Genomic DNA, 23685 nt, shown 5'->3' with positions numbered 1-23685 from the left:
GCAGTTCACATGGGTATGAAACCCGAACCAAATTCCTACTAACACCCCTGCGCCTTCTGGTGGCTTAAAGATGTAGGGCAGGAATGTTCTAGAATTATCCTGAAGTAAAAATTCCCACTAACACCCCTGCGCCTCCTTGTGGAGTAGAGGTGTATGGTCTGGAATTATAACTGGAAAACCAGCAATGATTAAAATGGCCGTCATGCCATGCTTTCACAGAAAATCACAGTACAGGTTACCTGCTGCAGTTTTAATATAGGCTTAATAGCCTATTATACAGTTACTATGCTTAATAGCCTATTATACAGTGATAACCCAGGTGTAGGTTACAGTAAAATATATGCATTTAGTCAATTAATATGAGCACTGCCTGCAGTGTATTTATTTTGCAACCTTAACCAAAAATAACAGAAAACATGGTTAAACGTGCAATAGGTTATGCCACTGATAACCTAATGCCAGCCAAAGCCTCATATATATATTATATATATATACAAAGTGTTTACACATATAATCACAGTTCATACTGATATTATAGACAGTTCTGCCAGCAAAAGCTTCATTATATATTATATATATAAAACGTGCTGAATCACAGTACACAGTGTACATTGTTTAAAGTGCTGCGCTGCTTGTTTATTTTGAACCCATGCAGCCTTTGCTGCTGCTATGGGTATTATTCCCCCTCCCCCCCCCCCCTGCATCCCCATGTTACCTGCAGCGTACGGGGATCGGGTGCAGGGAGAGCAGGAGAGCCTGAATCTAGCGCCGGGGAGCCGACCGGAAGCTCCTTCCTACAGCAGTACACAGTCTCCCTGTGTCTGCGGTGTCTCACTGGGAGAGTGGCCGGCGTCCTTGAGTGACGTGCGGCCGCTCTTTAGTACACAGGAGAGTGTCGGCGGCGTGCCGGGCCATCCGAGCAGTGAGAGCGGCCGGCGTCTGAGTGACGTGCGGCCGCTCTGTTTAGTTCAGCGCCCGGAGAGTGTCGGCGGCGTGTAGCGGTGCCGCATCAGAGCAGTGAGAGCGGCCGGCGTCTGAGTGACGTGCGGCCGCTCTGCTTAGTTCAGCCAAGGAGAGTGTCGGCGGCGTGTAGCGGTGCCGGGCCATCAGAGCAGTGAGAGCGGCCGGCGTCTGAGTGACGTACGGCCGCTCTGCGCGTATAATGTGAGGAGAACCTGTAAAGCTCTCATTCTATCAGGTGGAACTTCATATATAAGAAGTGCTCCTTACTACTTCAGCGGGACCCGTCAGCGGCGTGCTCAGCGGCGGCCAGCTCCCTGTACAGTTAACACTCACACAGCAGGGCGGCAGCGTGAGCTGACCGCCCTGACACCCATACCTTGCTCCATACTGGCTGTGACGAGCTTCTCACTGTAAGCTCCGTTTCAGCCTCCAGCTTCTCCACTCGTGTCTGCTGTAAGCTCCTTCTTCCAGCTCTTTGTCTCATCCTGGCTGTAACGGATCTTCTTTCTGTAAGCTCCGTTCAGCTTGCAGGAGACAGTGGCTGCCTGTGGCTGTGAGGGTGCTCTTTGTGAGGACCGACACGCCATGCGCTGCCCTATAGCGCCTGTGGCTGTGAGGGTGCTCTTTGTGAGGACCGACACGCCATACGCTGCCTTGCAGCGGCACCATCCCGGACCCAAGTTTTTCCAGAAACTGGGACGGGAAGTGTAAAAATTAAAAATAACAAGAAAAATAAAAATCTTCTGAAAAGTGGCCATTGCCACAAGCCGATGTTCATCTGTGAGCACCGAAAAAACACTGGCAAAGTACACTGAGGTACTTGGGGATATGGAGGGGGGGAGAGTCCTAAATTTGAATATTCAGTGCCTTTGTTCGGTTACGCCCGTCCATATCCCAAGAGTACTCCAGTGACCCCTAGTGGATGATAAAGAAAAATGCTTCACAAGCCTGCACTAATTTATTTGAAATGTTCACTTGGATATTCATGTGCAACTAAGTGTGAATCTGTATAGGAAGCACAAGAGAGCTTGGTGTGACCAGTAACCAGTCTCGTGAAGCAGGTTTGTCGCATTGTAAGATGCACACTCGCTCAAAGACGCCGCTCAGCGCGGCTCGCGGCACATGGCCTATTGAGGCTAGGTGAATGCAGACGTGTGTGTACCTAGCCATGCCATCTGATTTCTGTGTAGTTCTGAACAATATATAAATCTATAAATGGCAGCAAGAAAACCTCACTGTACCTTTGTACACATGTTAGAGTCTAGAAGGGAGCGTGTAAGAAGACCGCTGTGAAGAACCGTGAACACCTCAAGATCCAGCTCCCGGAAGTATGGACGATAGCTGCTCAGGCTGACAGAGGCCCTGGTGCTCTCCTCCTTCTCCTGGAACAAAAGAAGAATTACATTACGCGGGTGAACACATAGACAAAGGTGGAAGAACAGAAATTATCGTGAAAACCAATAGTTCAAGAAAGCCTGACAACCTGCGCCAATAGTTGTGGGTGCATTAATGGAATAACGGTGATTAGCGGACCTCTCCAATTAGTGCTGCTGCAATAAAGACGGTCACATCTGTAAACAGGACAGAACACGAGGAAAAGGTAAAAGAAATAGATGGAGGAAGTTAAGCAGAAAGGGCGGAAGGACAGTAACATAAAAACACTTTTCTCTGTATCTATTGGAGGACACTATACTCAGGTTAGAGAGGCTTAGCCAGGGTTCATGTTTGCTGGTTTCCTTCATCACAAGGGGGCTCTCTCAGGGTTGATATATGCCACCGCCATAGTATTACCGGACTCTCAATACACCCTCTTACTTCTAGTACATACATCAGAAGCTTTGATTTTTTGGAGTCCAATGTCCCTGAAAACCACACCGAAGAGTGACAGACCCAGAGCATCCACTGTCACCACTGTCCAGTCCCCTTTTTACCTTGTAGGTCAAGACTGTTTTTCCTTGGACCTTCATGGAAAGCTGTATAAAGTCTGTCTGGAAGCCAATAGAGACTTTATTATTCCCTGTAATGGAATTATCTACTTTTCGGGCAGAAAATAAAATAAAAACCCCATTGACCTGGCTGATCCCCCAAAACAAGTCCTCTAGGTAGGTACGAGATTAGAATTTTTATACTTGATGACCTGACCATGGGAAAGTAAGATCCGTGCCATTGCTTGGACACCGGTCTGAAGGAATGATGGAATGTAAGGTGGGCACACACCTAGGCTATGAGCGAACCCAGCGACGCGGTGTAACAATATATCACATCACCGTATACACTACACGATCCGGCGTATGACCTGATATACGTTACATGCTTAATGTAACACCGCGAGTTCTGTGGCATCGTTCCATCTGATGTTCAGCACTAGGGGGGGTACACACTATAAGATGGTTGCGATCTGTAGCGGATTGCAAGATCAGCCAATACATAATATTTTGCGTATCCAGCTTTACTCAAACAAATTGTCTAGGCAGGGAAACAAGAGAAGCAGCCATAACTAAAAAGATCTCCCCGACACCTTCAGAGCCGTCGCCACCCCGAAAGGTAGATCTTGAAACTGTAAATGGCGAGACCAATCTGTGACTGTGAGAAGGCTCCGTTTACCTTCCAGGAGAGGAACATGCAATGCAGGTACAGTACATCCTTGATGTCTATGGAGATAATGAACGTGATCTGTTACATCTGTCCACCCTAAACTGGGCGTTTACAGAATTTAGTTTCAAAATAGACTGAAGAGATCAGTCTGGTTTTCTGACCAAGAAGAGATCTGAATAAAGTCCCAACACTGTCTGTACTTCCGGATGGGTCTTGAATGTTCTCTGGGAGGAACGGAGGACTGGGAAGGGGCTTCAGGAGATCTATCATATATATCCCCAGTCTATGATTCCTCTCATCCACTTAAAGTGGGACTGTACCACTGATCACAGAAGAGAAATAAGTGGGTCCTTGGTGTGTACTGTCACACCAATGGTTTTTCTAAAGGGTTGTGAAGCTGGTCTCTGAGCTGACCAAGACTGCTTCTCTCTGTGTTATCCTCCATGAGGAGCAGAGGACTGTCCTCTGGACACTGGGCACCTAACTTCAGGAAAAATTACCCAAACTTAGGATCCCTGAGTATTGGAGCACTGGGAGCCCCCTGTGGCCTGGTTAATAACCCTATACAGTTCTGAGCCAGAAGAGAGATTACATGAGAAGAGCAGAGATCCTGGTCTGTGTGTCCACTTCACAGAACTTCAGCCAGAGCATACGGCATGCCGAGAACATGGAGGCTTAAATCCTAGCTCCAATGAACGAAGCATCAAGAGCCGCGTCCCCCGGATATTTGTACACGTGTGCTCTACCAAAATCTGCAATTCAGATCTGGTTCTGCCTGACTGACCCCCAGAAAGCATCTCCAGCTGCTTCACTGCTAATGTAACCCATGCTGAGGTCAAGATGGGTCTAAGAGTGTTCCTGGGTGCAAGATATACAGGCCTACAGATACCTCCCTTTGTTACTGAGCCACAGACTTTGGTGGAGGAATAGTGGTGGTCTTGGACAAGGACACTATGGGGGCATTAGAGAGATTAGCCCACTGGAACCTTGCAGCCCTGGAGGCTGTGTGGATGCCGCTCTACCATATGGCGGTTACAACAAAGGGAACAGCAACACACATAACTTATCCACATGTTGCCTCATGGCTTCATGTGGTGGACGCACCTTCTCTGGCTGGCTCTTCTGTGTCTCCTGTGGGACGGAGTCCAGCTGCTCCTCAATCTGCAAACTTTCCGCAGAGGCGTTTTTACTATCTGCCAACGTTCTCTTCTTGCCTGAGGTATAACAATTAGACAACACACATGGAACATTCACCAGCAACAAATGCGTCAGGTTTCTTCCACAATAGATCCATCTCTATACTCGTCATTCATAAGACACGCCATTGTACTGTATATAAAGGTATATAGCCTGAAATACACCCACACTCCTGCCTTCTCCAATGTGATCATCAGGGAGTGTAAGGAAAGGACAGACTAAAGGTCACAAGGGCATGACCCTAAATGAGGCTATAGTAAATAATACTACTCCACTCCCAACCCATGGCCCCTTTTTAGAGTTTATAGACATCAAGGTGTCTGCAGAAAGGTCAGGGCCGCAGCCATATTTGCTAAGATGCGATCCCTAACTCCACAAGCACACTGTTCCCCTGTGGGAGCACTGTACATGGACAGAAAAGGAACAGGCTAACCCCAGAGGATGAGTGCCGCTGTGGTTCTTCCCTTACCTTTCTTGCTCTTTCTTGCAGTGACAGCAGGTGCAGCACTTGGTGCACCTTCCAGCGGCTCACAGTCAAAGTTAGCAGATGGGGGAATATAACCTGGAGAGGCTGAATACAGGAAACCAGTCAGATGAAGAAATAGATCATATATCAGTATATAGAAAATCCGTTACTCGTGTAAGCGAAAATATATAACCGTGCCCTGGTGCCCTCCAGGGTATGTTACATATAATATACAGGTACAGGCGGCACTAAAAGGACTTCCACTCCGAAAACATGACTGCTGGTCACTGCAGTGCTCGCTCAGCGTTTCATTATTCATCTTTCTTCAGGCACAAGGAGAAATTAAAAAAGCTTACCCTACACAGAACACCCTAGTAATGTGTGACATACACTGCGCTAACACACCAATCACAGAAGCGCCACACACTGCGCTAACACACCAACCACAGGAGCGTCACACACTGCGCTAACACACCAATCACAGGAGCGCCACACACTGCGCTAACACACCAACCACAGGAGCGGAACACACTGCGCTAACACACCAACCACAGGAGCGGAACACACTGCGCTAACACACCAATCACAGGAGCGCCACACACTGCGCTAACACACCAACCACAGGAGCGGAACACACTGCGCTAACACACCAATCACAGGAGCGCCACACACTGCGCTAACACATCAACCACAGGAGCGGAACACACTGCGCTAACACACCAACCACAGGAGCGGAACACACTGCGCTAACACACCAATCACAGGAGCGCCACACACTGCGCTAACACACCAACCACAGGAGCGGAACACACTGCGCTAACACACCAATCACAGGAGCGCCACACACTGCGCTAACACATCAACCACAGGAGCGGAACACACTGCGCTAACACACCAACCACAGGAGCGTCACACACTGCGCTAACACACCAACCACAGGCGCGCTACACACTGCGCTAACACACCAACCACAGGAGCGCCACACACTGCGCTAACACACCAACCACAGGAGCGCCACACACTGCGCTAACACACCAACCACAGGAGCAGAACACACTGCGCTAACACACCAATCACAGGAGCGCCACACACTGCGCTAACACATCAACCACAGGAGCGGAACACACTGCGCTAACACACCAACCACAGGAGCGTCACACACTGCGCTAACACACCAACCACAGGCGCGCTACACACTGCGCTAACACACCAACCACAGGAGCGGAACACACTGCGCTAACACACCAACCACAGGAGCGGAACACACTGCGCTAACTCACCAATCACAGGAGCGCCACACACTGCGCTAACACACCAACCACAGGCGCGCCACACACTGCGCTAACACACCAACCACAGGAGCGCCACACACTGCGCTAACGCACCAATCACAGGAGCGCCACACACTGCGCTAACACACCAATCACAGGAGCGGAACACACTGCGCTAACGCACCAACCACAGGAGCGCCACACACTGCGCTAACGCACCAACCACAGGAGCGGAACACACTGCGCTAACGCACCAATCACAGGAGCGCCACACACTGCGCTAACACACCAACCACAGGAGCGGAACACACTGCGCTAACACACCAACCACAGGAGCGGAACACACTGCGCTAACACACCAATCACAGGAGCGCCACACACTGCGCTAACACACCAATCACAGGAGCGGAACACACTGCGCTAACGCACCAACCACAGGAGCGCCACACACTGCGCTAACGCACCAACCACAGGAGCGGAACACACTGCGCTAACGCACCAATCACAGGAGCGCCACACACTGCGCTAACACACCAACCACAGGAGCGCCACACACTGCGCTAACACACCAACCACAGGAGCGCCACACACTGCGCTAACACACCAACCACAGGAGCGCCACACACTGCGCTAACACACCAACCACAGGAGCGCCACACACTGCGCTAACACACCAACCACAGGAGCGGAACACACTGCGCTAACACACCAATCACAGGAGAGCCACACACTGCGCTAACACACCAACCACAGGAGCGCCACACACTGCGCTAACACACCAACCACAGGAGCGCCACACACTGCGCTAAAACACCAATCACAGGAGCGCCACACACTGCGCTAACACACCAATCACAGGAGCGCCACACACTGCGCTAACACACCAACCACAGGAGCGCCACACACTGCGCTAACACACCAATCACAGGAGCGCCACACACTGCGCTAACACACCAACCACACGAGCGTCACACACTGCGCTAACACACCAACCACAGGAGCGGAACACACTGCGCTAACACACCAATCACAGGAGCGCCACACACTGCGCTAACACACCAACCACAGGAGCGCCACACACTGCGCTAACACACCAATCACAGGAGCGCCACACACTGCGCTAACACACCAATCACAGGAGCGCCACACACTGCGCTAACACACCAATCACAGGAGCGGAACACACTGCGCTAACACACCAACCACAGGAGCGCCACACACTGCGCTAACACACCAACCACAGGAGCGCCACACACTGCGCTAACACACCAACCACAGGAGCGCCACACACTGCGCTAACACACCAATCACAGGAGCGCCACACACTGCGCTAACACACCAACCACAGGAGCGCCACACACTGCGCTAACACACCAACCACAGGAGCGCCACACACTGCGCTGAGACACCAACCACAGGAGCGCCACACACTGCGCTAACACACCAATCACAGGAGCGCCACACACTGCGCTAACACACCAACCACAGGAGCGCCACACACTGCGCTAACACACCAACCACAGGAGCGCCACACACTGCGCTAACGCACCAACCACAGGAGCGCCACACACTGCGCTGAGACACCAACCACAGGAGCGCCACACACTGCGCTAACACACCAATCACAGGAGCGCCACACACTGCGCTAACACACCAACCACAGGAGCGCCACACACTGCGCTAACACACCAACCACAGGAGCGCCACACACTGCGCTACCACACCAACAACAGGAGCGGAACACACTGTGCTAACACACCAATCACAGGAGCGCCACACACTGCGCTAACACACCAACCACAGGAGCGCCACACACTGCGCTAACACACCAACCACAGGAGCGCCACACACTGTGCTAACACACCAACCACAGGAGCGCCACACACTGTGCTAACACACCAACCATAGGAGCGCCACACACTGCGCTAACACACCAACCACAGGAGCGGAACACACCAATCACAGGAGCGCCACACACTGTGCTAACACACCAACCACAGGAGAGCCACACACTGCGCTAACACACCAACCACAGGAGCGGAACACACCAATCACAGGAGCGCCACACACTGTGCTAACACACCAACCACAGGAGAGCCACACACTGCGCTAACACACCAACCACAGGAGCGGAACACACCAATCACAGGAGCGCCACACACTGCGCTAACACACCAACCACTGGAGCGCCACACACTGCGCTAACACATCAACCACAGAAGCGCCACACACTGATCTAACACACCAATCACAGGAGCGCCACACACTGTGCTAACACACCAATCACAGGAGCGCCACACACTGCGCTAACACACCAACCACAGGAGCGCCACACACTGCGCTAACACACCAACCACAGGAGCCGAACACACTGCGCTAACACACCAACCACAGGAGCGTCACACACTGCGCTAACACATCAATCACAGGAGCCGAACACACTGCGCTAACACACCAACCACAGGAGCCGAACACACTGCGCTAACACACCAACCACAGTAGCCGAACACACTGCGCTAACACACCAACCACAGGAGCCGAACACACTGCGCTAACACACCAACCACAGGAGCGCCACACACTGCGCTAACACACCAACCACAGGAGCGCCACACACTGCGCTAACACACCAACCACAGGAGCGCCACACACTGCGCTAACACACCAACCACAGGAGCGCCACACACTGCGCTAACACACCAATCACAGGAGCGCCACACACTGTGCTAACACACCAATCACAGGAGCGCCACACACTGCGCTAACACACCAACCACAGGAGCGCCATACACTGCGCTAACACACCAACCACAGGAGCCGAACACACTGCGCTAACACACCAACCACAGGAGCGCCACACACTGCGCTAACACACCAATCACAGGAGCGCCACACACTGCGCTAACACACCAACCACAGGAGCGCCACACACTGTGCTAACACACCAACCACAGGAGCGTCACACACTGCGCTAACACACCAACCACAGGAACGCCACATACCGCGCTAACACACCAATCACAGGAGCGCCACACACTGCGCTATCACACCAATCACAGGAGCGCCACACACTGCGCTAACACACCAACCACAGGAGCCGAACACACTGCGCTAACACACCAACCACAGGAGCGCCACACACTGCGCTAACACACCAATCACAGGAGCGCCACACACTGCGCTAACACACCAACCACAGGAGCCGAACACACTGCGCTAACACACCAACCACAGGAGCGTCAAACACTGCGCTAACACACCAACCACAGGAGCGCCACACACTGCGCTAACACACCAACCACAGGAGCGCCACACACTGCGCTAACACACCAATCACAGGAGCGCCACACACTGCGCTAACACACCAACCACAGGAGCGGAACACACCAATCACAGGAGCGCCACACACTGTGCTAACACACCAACCACAGGAGCGCCATACACTGCGCTAACACACCAACCACAGGAGCGCCACACACTGCGCTAACACACCAACCACAGGAGCGCCACACACTGCGCTAACACACCAACCACAGGAGCGCCACACACTGCGCTAACACACCAATCACAGGAGCGCCACACACTGCGCTAACACACCAACCACAGGAGCGGAACACACCAATCACAGGAGCGCCACACACTGCGCTAACACACCAACCACAGAAGCGCCACACACTGCGCTAACACACCAATCACAGGAGCGCCACACACTGTGCTAACACACCAATCACAGGAGCGCCACACACTGCGCTAACACACCAACCACAGGAGCGCCACACACTGCGCTAACACACCAACCACAGGAGCCGAACACACTGCGCTAACACACCAACCACAGGAGCGTCACACACTGCGCTAACACATCAATCACAGGAGCCGAACACACTGCGCTAACACACCAACCACAGGAGCCGAACACACTGCGCTAACACACCAACCACAGTAGCCGAACACACTGCGCTAACACACCAACCACAGGAGCCGAACACACTGCGCTAACACACCAACCACAGGAGCGCCACACACTGCGCTAACACACCAACCACAGGAGCGCCACACACTGCGCTAACACACCAACCACAGGAGCGCCACACACTGCGCTAACACACCAACCACAGGAGCGCCACACACTGCGCTAACACACCAACCACAGGAGCGCCACACACTGCGCTAACACACCAACCACAGGAGCGCCACACACTGCGCTAACACACCAATCACAGGAGCGCCACACACTGCGCTAACACACCAACCACAGGAGCGCCACACACTGTGCTAACACACCAACCACAGGAGCGTCACACACTGCGCTAACACACCAACCACAGGAACGCCACATACCGCGCTAACACACCAATCACAGGAGCGCCACACACTGCGCTATCACACCAATCACAGGAGCGCCACACACTGCGCTAACACACCAACCACAGGAGCCGAACACACTGCGCTAACACACCAACCACAGGAGCGCCACACACTGCGCTAACACACCAACCACAGGAGCCGAACACACTGCGCTAACACACCAACCACAGGAGCGTCACACACTGCGCTAACACACCAACCACAGGAGCGCCACACACTGTGCTAACACACCAACCATAGGAGCGCCACACACTGCGCTAACACACCAACCACAGGAGCGGAACACACCAATCACAGGAGCGCCACACACTGTGCTAACACACCAACCACAGGAGCGCCACACACTGCGCTAACACACCAACCACAGGAGCGCCACACACTGCGCTAACACACCAACCACAGGAGCGCCACACACTGCGCTAACACACCAACCACAGGAGCGCCACACACTGCGCTAACACACCAATCACAGGAGCGCCACACACTGCGCTAACACACCAACCACAGGAGCGGAACACACCAATCACAGGAGCGCCACACACTGCGCTAACACACCAACCACAGGAGCGCCACACACTGCGCTAACACACCAACCACAGAAGCGCCACACACTGCGCTAACACACCAACCACAGGAGCGCCACACACTGCGCTAACACACCAACCACAGGAGCGCCACACACTGCGCTAACACACCAACCACAGGAGCCGAACACACTGCGCTAACACACCAACCACAGGAGCGTCACACACTGCGCTAACACATCAATCACAGGAGCCGAACACACTGCGCTAACACACCAACCACAGGAGCCGAACACACTGCGCTAACACACCAACCACAGTAGCCGAACACACTGCGCTAACAAACCAACCACAGGAGCCGAACACACTGCGCTAACACACCAACCACAGGAGCGCCACACACTGCGCTAACACACCAACCACAGGAGCGCCACACACTGCGCTAACACACCAATCACAGGAGCGCCACACACTGCGCTAACACACCAATCACAGGAGCGCCACACACTGCGCTAACACACCAACCACAGGAGCGCCACACACTGCGCTAACACACCAACCACAGGAGCCGAACACACTGCGCTAACACACCAACCACAGGAGCGCCACACACTGCGCTAACACACCAATCACAGGAGCGCCACACACTGCGCTAACACACCAACCACAGGAGCGCCACACACTGTGCTAACACACCAACCACAGGAGCGTCACACACTGCGCTAACACACCAACCACAGGAACGCCACATACCGCGCTAACACACCAATCACAGGAGCGCCACACACTGCGCTATCACACCCATCACAGGAGCGCCACACACTGCGCTAACACACCAACCACAGGAGCCGAACACACTGCGCTAACACACCAACCACAGGAGCGCCACACACTGCGCTAACACACCAATCACAGGAGCGCCACACACTGCGCTAACACACCAACCACAGGAGCCGAACACACTGCGCTAACACACCAACCACAGGAGCGTCACACACTGCGCTAACACACCAACCACAGGCGCGCCACACACTACGCTAACGCACCAATCACAGGAGCGGAACACACTGCGCTAACTCACCAATCACAGGAGCGCCACACACTACGCTAAAGCACCAATCACAGGAGCGCCACACACTGCGCTAACACACCAACCACAGGAGCGGAACACACTGCGCTACAACACCAACCACAGGAGCCGAACACACTGCGCTAACACACCAACCACAGGAGCGCCACACACTGCGCTAACACACCAACCACAGGAGCGGAACACACTGCGCTAACACACCAACCACAGGAGCGCCACACACTGCGCTAACACACCAACCACAGGAGCGCCACACACTGCGCTAACACACCAACCACAGGAGCGCCACACACTGCGCTAACACACCAACCACAGGAGCGGAACACACTGCGCTAACTCACCAATCACAGGAGCGGAACACACTGCGCTAACGCACCAATCACAGGAGCGCCACACACTGCGCTAACACACCAACCACAGGAGCGCCACACACTGCGCTAACACACCAACCACAGGAGCGGAACACACTGCGCTAACGCACCAATCACAGGAGCGCCACACACTGCGCTAACACACCAACCACAGGAGCGCCACACACTGCGCTAACACACCAACCACAGGAGCGCCACACACTGCGCTAACACACCAATCACAGGAGCGCCACACACTGCGCTAACACACCAACCACAGGAGCGCCACACACTGTGCTAACACACCAACCTCAGGAGCAGAACACACTGCGCTAACTCACCAATCACAGGAGCGCCAAACACTGCGCTAATACACCAACCACAGGAGCGCCACACACTGCGCTAAAGCACCAATCACAGGAGCGCCACACACTGCGCTAACGCACCAATCACAGAAGCGCCAAACACTGCGCTAACACACCAACCACAGGAGCGCCACACACTGCGCTAACACACCAATCACAGGAGTGCCACACACTGCGCTAACACACCAATCACAGGAGCGCCACACACTGCGCTAACACACCAACCACAGGAGCCGAACACACTGCGCTAACACACCAACCACAGGAGCGTCACACACTGCGCTAACACACCAACCACAGGCGCGCCACACACTACGCTAACACCAATCACAGGAGCGGAACACACTGCACAATGGCACCAATCACAGGAGCGCCACACACTACGCTAATGCACCAATCACAGGAGCGTCACACACTGCGCTAACACACCAATCACAGGAGTGCCACACACTGCGCTAACGCACCAACCACAGGAGCGCCACACACTGTGCTAACACACCAACCACAGGAGCGGAACACACCAACAACAGGAGCGGAACACACTGCGCTAACACACCAATCACAGGAGCGCCACACACTGCGCTAACACACCAATCACAGGAGCGCCACACACTGCGCTAACACACCAATCACAGGAGCGCCACACACTGCGCTAACACACCAATCACAGGAGCGGAACACACTGCGCTAACACACCAACCACAGGAGCGCCACACACTGCGCTAACACACCAATCACAGGAGCGCCACACACTGCGCTAACACACCAACCACAGGAGCGCCACACACTGTGCTAACACACCAACCACAGGAGCGCCACACACTGTGCTAACACACCAACCACAGGAGCGGAACACACTGCGCTACCACACCAACAACAGGAGCGGAACACACCAATCACAGGAGCGCCACACACTGTGCTAACACACCAACCACAGGAGCGCCACACACTGCGCTAACACACCAACCACAGGAGCACCACACACTGCGCTAACACACCAACCACAGGAGCGCCACACACTGCGCTAACACACCAATCACAGGAGCGCCACACACTGCGCTAACACACCAACCACAGGAGCGGAACACACCAATCACAGGAGCGCCACACACTGCGCTAACACACCAACCACAGGAGCGCCACACACTGCGCTAACACACCAACCACAGAAGCGCCACACACTGCGCTAACACACCAATCACAGGAGCGCCACACACTGTGCTAACACACCAATCACAGGAGCGCCACACACTGCGCTAACACACCAACCACAGGAGCGCCACACACTGCGCTAACACACCAACCACAGGAGCGCCACACACTGCGCTAACACACCAACCACAGGAGCGCCACACACTGCGCTAACACACCAACCACAGGAGCCGAACACACTGCGCTAACACACCAACCACAGGAGCGTCACACACTGCGCTAACACATCAATCACAGGAGCCGAACACACTGCGCTAACACACCAACCACAGTAGCCGAACACACTGCGCTAACACACCAACCACAGGAGCCGAACACACTGCGCTAACACACCAACCACAGGAGCGCCACACACTGCGCTAACACACCAACCACAGGAGCGCCACACACTGCGCTAACACACCAACCACAGGAGCGCCACACACTGCGCTAACACACCAACCACAGGAGCGCCACACACTGCGCTAACACACCAACCACAGGAGCGCCACACACTGCGCTAACACACCAATCACAGGAGCGCCACACACTGTGCTAACACACCAATCACAGGAGCGCCACACACTGCGCTAACACACCAACCACAGGAGCGCCACACACTGCGCTAACACACCAACCACAGGAGCCGAACACACTGCGCTAACACACCAACCACAGGAGCGCCACACACTGCGCTAACACACCAATCACAGGAGCGCCACACACTGCGCTAACACACCAACCACAGGAGCGCCACACACTGTGCTAACACACCAACCACAGGAGCGTCACACACTGCGCTAACACACCAACCACAGGAACGCCACATACCGCGCTAACACACCAATCACAGGAGCGCCACACACTGCGCTATCACACCAATCACAGGAGCGCCACACACTGCGCTAACACACCAACCACAGGAGCCGAACACACTGCGCTAACACACCAACCACAGGAGCGCCACACACTGCGCTAACACACCAATCACAGGAGCGCCACACACTGCGCTAACACACCAACCACAGGAGCCGAACACACTGCGCTAACACACCAACCACAGGAGCGGAACACACTGCGCTAACTCACCAATCACAGGAGCGCCACACACTACGCTAAAGCACCAATCACAGGAGCGCCACACACTGCGCTAACACACCAACCACAGGAGCGCCACACACTGCGCTAACACACCAACCACAGGAGCGGAACACACTGCGCTACAACACCAACCACAGGAGCCGAACACACTGCGCTAACACACCAACCACAGGAGCGGAACACACTGCGCTAACACACCAACCACAGGAGCGGAACACACTGCGCTAACACACCAACCACAGGAGCGCCACACACTGCGCTAACACACCAACCACAGGAGCGCCACACACTGCGCTAACACACCAACCACAGGAGCGCCACACACTGCGCTAACACACCAACCACAGGAGCGGAACACACTGCGCTAACACACCAACCACAGGAGCGCCACACACTGCGCTAACACACCAACCACAGGAGCGCCACACACTGCGCTAACACACCAACCACAGGAGCGCCACACACTGCGCTAACACACCAACCACAGGAACGGAACACACTGCGCTAACTCACCAATCACAGGAGCGGAACACACTGCGCTAACGCACCAATCACAGGAGCGCCACACACTGCGCTAACACACCAACCACAGGAGCGCCACACACTGCGCTAACACACCAACCACAGGAGCGCCACACACTGCGCTAACACACCAACCACAGGAGCGGAACACACTGCGCTAACGCACCAATCACAGGAGCGCCACACACTGCGTAACACACCAACCACAGGAGCGCCACACACTGCGCTAACACACCAACCACAGGAGCGCCACACACTGCGCTAACACACCAATCACAGGAGCGCCACACACTGCGCTAACACACCAACCACAGGAGCGCCACACACTGTGCTAACACACCAACCTCAGGAGCAGAACACACTGCGCTAACTCACCAATCACAGGAGCGCCAAACACTGCGCTAATACACCAACCACAGGAGCGCCACACACTGCGCTAAAGCACCAATCACAGGAGCGCCACACACTGCGCTAACGCACCAATCACAGAAGCGCCAAACACTGCGCTAACACACCAACCACAGGAGCGCCACACACTGCGCTAACACACCAATCACAGGAGTGCCACACACAGCGCTAACACACCAATCACAGGAGCGCCACACACTGCGCTAACACACCAACCACAGGAGCCGAACACACTGCGCTAACACACCAACCACAGGAGCGTCACACACTGCGCTAACACACCAACCACAGGCGCGCCACACACTACGCTAACACCAATCACAGGAGCGGAACACACTGCACAATGGCACCAATCACAGGAGCGCCACACACTACGCTAATGCACCAATCACAGGAGCGTCACACACTGCGCTAACACACCAATCACAGGAGTGCCACACACTGCGCTAACGCACCAACCACAGGAGCGCCACACACTGTGCTAACACACCAACCACAGGAGCGGAACACACTGCGCTAACACACCAACAACAGGAGCGGAACACACTGCGCTAACACACCAATCACAGGAGCGCCACACACTACGCTAACACCAATCACAGGAGCGCCACACACTACGCTAACACACCAACCACAGGAGCGCCACACACTGCGCTAACGCACCAACCACAGGAGCGTCACACACTACGCTAACACACCAACCACAGGAGCGTCACACACTGCGCTAACGCACCAATCACTGGAGCGCCACACACTACGCTAACACCAATCACAGGAGCGTCACACAATGCGCTAACGCACCAACCACAGGAGCGTCACACACTACGCTAACACACCAATCACAGGAGCGTCACACACTGCGCTAACGCACCAATCACTGGAGCGCCACACACTACGCTAACACCAATCACAGGAGCGCCACGCAATGCGCTAAAGCACCAACCACAGGAGCGTCACACAATGCGCTAACGCACCAACCACAGGAGCGTCACACACCGCGCTAACACACCAATCACAGGAGCGTCACACACCGCGCTAACGCACCAATCACAGGAGCGTCACACACCGCGCTAACGCACCAATCACAGGAGCGTCACACACCGCGCTAACGCACCAATCACAGGAGCGTCACACACCGCGCTAACGCACCAATCACAGGAGCGTCACACACCGCGCTAACGCACCAATCACAGGAATGCACGGTGGCACGGTGTTCAGTAGCGGTTACTGCAGACACCGGATACATGACAGCAGTGAAGGGAGAACTGTACCTGCCAGACTCTTCTCCAGAACGGACTGCAGCCAGGTAACGTTCTGCAGCCGAGTCAGGACTTTCCCCTTCATGTCAGCGCTGGTCTGCTTACAGAACGCATTGATGACCTGTAAGAGAAGGGGTCAGCTCCGCCCTACACAGCACAGGGCGTCATAGCGCCATAATAATCACATTCACCTCTCTGAACCAGTTCAGGGCGAGGAAGAGGAGAGAGCAGAGGAACTCCCGCTCTTGTTTGGACAGAGACTCCACTTTCTCTATCACATCCAGGTCTGTGAGATACAACGGGCAGCCTGACGGGACAAATGGACAGGTCATTATATTCCATTAGAGTATGACAAAAAGCTGAATAATCCAGAAACTACATTACAAAAGGATTTTTCACAGTACTGTACATAAGGTCGATGACCTTGTCCACAAAGCTCACAATCCAATACATATATGTTTTAAGTTCACTATGCCCCATCTATGGTCAATGGCATTCTGCAGAATTCATCTACACGTCCAGCAAGAGATCAGGTATAAGAAAGTGTGGTCATTGCCATGGGTTACAGTGATCCCTCAAAGTCATATGTCATGAATGTACGCATTGTGTGCTCACAGTGCTACAAGTACTACCCCGATCATGACCATGACGTGATTATAGTAGTTCTCACAAAATGTATATTTTTGGTATGACTCGCTAGTCTCAAAACTGGGTCCACATTGTGCAAGCTACTTAGTGTTAACTAAGAATATTCGTTTTATTCCCTTTTAATTTACTTGAAGTCAATCTGTGCATCTCATAACTGCAAGTCTTGTAATTTTACCTGGTTTTTTTTTGTAACTTAACCCTGGAGATATTTTCTCAATAAATCCTAAAAATGTATCAGTGTTATCTCTGTGCTCTATGAATTCACGTGTCTGGAGAGGCCCATGCTACATATGTGTAATAATAAGAATTTACTTACCGATAATTCTATTTCTCGGAGTCCGTAGTGGATGCTGGGGACTCCGAAAGGACCATGGGGAATAGCGGCTCCGCACGAGACTGGGCACAAAGTAAAAGCTTTAGGACTAGCTGGTGTGCACTGGCTCCTCCCCCTATGACCCTCCTCCAAGCCTCAGTTAGGATACTGTGCCCGGACGAGCGTACACAATAAGGAAGGATTTTGAATCCCGGGTAAGACTCATACCAGCCACACCAATCACACCGTACAACTTGTGATCTGAACCCAGTTAACAGCATGATAACAGAGGAGCCTCTGAAAAGATGGCTCACAACAACAATAACCCGATTTTTGTAACAATAACTATGTACAAGTAATGCAGACAATCCGCACTTGGGATGGGCGCCCAGCATCCACTACGGACTATGAGAAATAGAATTATCGGTAAGTAAATTCTTATTTTCTCTAACGTCCTAGTGGATGCTGGGGACTCCGAAAGGACCATGGGGATTATACCAAAGCTCCCAAACGGGCGGGAGAGTGCGGATGACTCTGCAGCACCGAATGAGAGAACTCCAGGTCCTCCTCAGCCAGGGTATCAAATTTGTAGAATTTAGCAAACGTGTTTGCCCCTGACCAAGTAGCTGCTCGGCAAAGTTGTAAAACCGAGACCCCTCGGGCAGCCGCCCAAGATGAGCCCACTTTCCGTGTGGAATGGGCTTTTACAGATTTTGGCTGTGGCAGGCCTGCCACAGAATGTGCAAGCTGAATTGTACTGCAAATCCAACGAGCAATCGTCTGCTTAGAAGCAGGAGCAACCAGCTTGTTGGGTGCATACAGGATAAACAGCGAGTCAGATTTTCTGACTCCAGCCGTCCTGGAAACATATATTTTCAGGGCCCTGACTACGTCCAGCAACTTGGAATCCTCCAAGTCCCTAGTAGCCGCAGGCACCACAATAGGTTGGTTTAAGTGAGATGCTGAAAACACCTTAGGGAGAAATTGAGGACGAGTCCTCAATTCCGCCCTGTCCGAATGGAAAATCAGATAAGGGCTTTTACAGGATAAAGCCGCCAATTCTGACACGTGCCTGGCCCAGGCCAGGGCCAACAGCATGATCACTTTCCATGTGAGATATTTTAACTCCACAGATTTAAGTGGTTCAAACCAATGTGACTTTTGGAATCCAAAAAAAAACTACATTGAGATCCCAAGGTGCCACTGGAGGCACAAAAGGAGGCTGTATATGCAGTACCCCTTTTACAAACGTCTGAACTTCAGGGACTGAAGCTAGTTCTTTTTGGAAGAAAATTGACAGGGCCGAAATTTGAACCTTAATGGATCCCAATTTCAGGCCCATAGACACTCCTGTTTGCAGGAAATGTAAGAATCGACCCAGTCGAATTTCCACCGTCGGGCCTTACTGGCCTCGCACCACGCAACATATTTTCGCCAATTGCGGTGATAATGTTTTTGAGGTTACATCCTTCCTGGCTTTGATCAGGATAGGGATGACTTCATCCGGAATGCCCTTTTTCCTTCAGGATCCGGCGTTCAACCGCCATGCCGTCAAACGCAGCCGCGGTAAGTCTTGGAACAGACAGGGTCCTTGCTGGAGCAGGTCCCTTTTTAGAGGTAGAGGCCACGGATCCTCCGTGAGCATCTCTTGAAGTTCCGGTTACCAAGTCCTTCTTGGCCAATCCGGAGCCACGAATATAGTGCTTACTCCTCACCATCTTATCAATCTCAGTACCTTGGGTATGAGAGGCAGAGGAGGAAACACATACCCTGACTGGTACACCCACGGTGTTACCAGAGCGTCTACAGCTATTGCCTGAGGGTCCCTGGACCTGGCGCAATACCTGTCGAGTTTTTCCCAACGGTTTATAATCCTGTGGAAGACTTCTGGGTGAAGTCCCCACTCTCCCCGGGTGGAGGTCGTGCTGAGGAAGTCTGCTTCCCAGTTGTCCACTCCCGGAATGAATACTGCTGACAGTGCTATCCCATGATTTTCCGTCCAGCGAAGAATCCTTGCAGCTTCTGTCATTGCCCTTCTGCTTCTTGTGCCACCCTGTCTGTTTACGTGGGTGACTGCCGTGATGTTGTCCGACTGGATCAACACCGGCTGTCCTTGAAGCAAAAGGTCTTGCTAAGCTTAGAGCATTGTAAATGTCCCTTAGCTTCAGGATATTTATGTGAAGTGATGTCTCCAGGCTTGACCATAAGTCCTGGATATTCCTTCCCTGTGTGACTGCTCCCCAGCCTCGCAGGCTGGCATCCGTGGTTACCAGGACCCAGTCCTGAATGCCGAATCTGCGGCCCTCTAGAAGATGAGCACTCTGCAACCACCACAGGAGGGACACCCTTGTCCTTGGTGACAGGGTTATCCGCTGATGCATCTGAAGATGCGACCCGGACCATTTGTCCAGCAGGTCCCACTGGAAAGTTCTTGCGTGGAATCTGCCAAATGGATTGCTTCGTAGGAAGCCCCCATTTTACCCAGAACCCTTGTGCATTGATGCACTGAGACTTGGCTCGGTTTGAGGAGGTTCCTGACTAGCTCGGATAACTCCCTGGCTTTCTCCTCCGGGAGAAACACCTTTTTCTGGACTGTGTCCAGGATCATCCCTAGGAACAGAAGACACGTCGACGGAACCAGCTGCGATTTTGGAATATTGAGAATCCAATCGTGCTGCCGCAACACTATCTGAGATAGTGCTACACCAACCTCCAACTGTTCCCTGGATCTTACCCTTATCAGGGAATCGTCCAAGTAAGGGATAACTAAAATTCCCTTCCTTCGAAGGAACATCATCATTTCGGCCATTACCTTGGTAAAGACCCCGGGGTGCCGTGGACCATCCCTACGGCAGCGTCTGAACTGATAGTGACAGTTCTGTACCATAAACCTGAGGTACCCTTGGTGAGAAGGGTAAATTTTGACATGAAGGTAAGCATCCTTGATGTCCCGAGACATCATGTAGTCCCCTTCTTCCAGGTTCGCAATCACTGCTCTGAGTGACTCAATCTTGAATTTGAACCTCTGTATGTAAGTGTTCAAATATTTTAGAATCGGTCTCACCGAGCCGTCTGGCTTCGGTACCACAATAGTGTGGAATAATACCCCGTTCCCTGTTGCAGGAGGGGTACCTTGATTATCACCTGCTGGGAATACAGCTTGTGAATGGCTTCCAAAACTGCCTCCCTGTCAGAGGGAGACGTCGGTAAAGTCGACTTTTGGAAACGGCGAGGGGGAGACGTCTCGAATTCCAATATGTACCCCTGAGATATTACCTGAAGGATCCAGGGGTCTACTTGCGAGTGAGCCCACTGCGCACTGAAATTCATTGAGAATGGGGCCCCCCACCGTGCCTGAGCTTGTAAAGCCCTAGCGTCATACTGAGGGCTTGGCAGAGGCTGGAAAGGGTTTCTGTTCCTGGGAACTGGCTGATCTCTGCAGCCTTTTTCCTCTCCCTCTGTCACGAGCAGAAAAGAGGAACCTTTTGTCCGCTTGCCAACAAAGGACTGCGCCTGATAATACGGCGTCTTATTTTGAGAGGCGACCTGGGGTACAAACGTGGATTTCCCAGCTGTTGCCGTGGCCACTAGGTCTAAAAGACCGACCCCAAATGTCCCCTTTCAAAGGCAATACTTCCAAATGACGTTTGGAATCCGCATCACCTGACCATTTTACTGGTAGAATTGGACAACGCACTTATACTTGATGCCAGTCGGCAATTATTCCGCTGTGCATCATGCATATATAGAAATGCATCTTTTAAATGCTCTATAGGCAATAATATACTATCCTTATCTAGGATATCAATATTTCCAGTCAGGGAATCCGACCATGCCAACCCAGCACTGCACCTCCAGGCTGAGGCGATAGCTGGTCGCAGTATAACACCAGTATGTGTGTAAAAACCTTTTTTTTTTTTTTTTTTTTTTTTTTTTGGATACCCTCCTGCTTTCTATCAGCAGGATCCTTAAGGGCGGCCATCTCATGAGAGGGTAGAGCCCTTGTTCTTACAAGCGTGTGAGCGCCTTATCCCCCCTAGGGGGTGTTTCCCAATGCATCCTAACCTCTGGCGGGAAAGGGTATGCAGCCAATACTTTTTAAGAAATTATTAATTGTTATCGGGGGGAAACCCACGCATCATCACACATTTTATTTCTCAGATTCAGGAAAACTACAGGTAGTTTTTCCCTCACCGAACATAATACCCCCTTTTTTGGTGGTACTCGTATTATCAGAAATGTATAAAACATTTTCCATTGTCTCAATCATGTAACGTGTGGCCCTACTGGAAATCACGGTTGTCTCTTCACCGTCGACACAGGAGTCAGTATCCGTGTCGGCGTCTGTATCTGCCTGACGGCCTATGAGACGTCTGGACAGGCACAAGCTGAGTAGCCAGCTGTCTCATGTCAACCACTGTTTTTTTATATAGAGCTGACACTGTCACGTAATTTTCAACAGTACATCCACTCAGGTGTCGACCCCCTAGGGGGTGACATCACTGTTACAGACACTCTGCTCCGCCTCCACATCATTTTCCTCCTCATACATGTCGACACACACGTACCGACACCCAGCACACACACAGGGAATGCTCTGATAGAGGACAGGACCCACTTAGCCCTTTGGGGAGACAGAGGGAGAGTTTGCCAGCACACACCAGAGCGCTATATATGTATAGGGACAACCTTACAATAAGTGTCTATCCCTTATAGCTGCTTATATCTGTAATTTTGCCAAATAAGTGCCCCCCTCTCTTTTTTACCCTGTTTCTGTAGTTGCAGGATGCAGGGGAGATTCTGGGAGCCTTCCTACCAGCGGAACTGTGTGGGAAAAATGGCGCTGTGTGCTGAGGAGATAGGCCCCACCCCCTTCACGGCGGGCTCTTCTCCCGCTTTTTACTGGAAAACTGGCAGTGGTTAAATACATCCATATAGCCCAGGAGCTATATGTGATGTATTTTTCGCCAACTAAGGTAAATTCATTGCTTCCCAGGACGCCCCCCCCCCCCAGCGTCCTGCACCCTCAGTGACCGGAGTGTGAAGTGTGCTGA

At 52.8% G+C, this 23685-nt stretch overlaps 1 protein-coding gene across 1 annotated transcript in view; it reads right to left on the bottom strand.

Moving 5' to 3' along the window:
• FANCD2 (FA complementation group D2) overlaps positions 1-23685 on the bottom strand; it is a 255379-nt gene that overhangs the window by 94316 nt on the left and 137378 nt on the right. The window contains exons 25-29 of the mRNA XM_063941424.1: positions 17862-17977; positions 17683-17791; positions 5225-5326; positions 4663-4772; positions 2205-2345 (exon numbers count right to left, since the gene is read on the bottom strand). Of these exons, the coding sequence (XP_063797494.1) occupies positions 2205-2345; positions 4663-4772; positions 5225-5326; positions 17683-17791; positions 17862-17977 (578 nt within the window). The remainder of the gene's footprint in view (positions 1-2204; positions 2346-4662; positions 4773-5224; positions 5327-17682; positions 17792-17861; positions 17978-23685) is intronic.

This window comes from Pseudophryne corroboree, chromosome 9, assembly GCF_028390025.1.
Source record: "Pseudophryne corroboree isolate aPseCor3 chromosome 9, aPseCor3.hap2, whole genome shotgun sequence".
Taxonomy (NCBI): Eukaryota; Metazoa; Chordata; class Amphibia; order Anura; family Myobatrachidae; genus Pseudophryne; species Pseudophryne corroboree.
The sequence above is the reverse complement of the archived record's forward strand: the minus strand, read 5'-3'. Positions and strand labels throughout refer to the sequence as shown.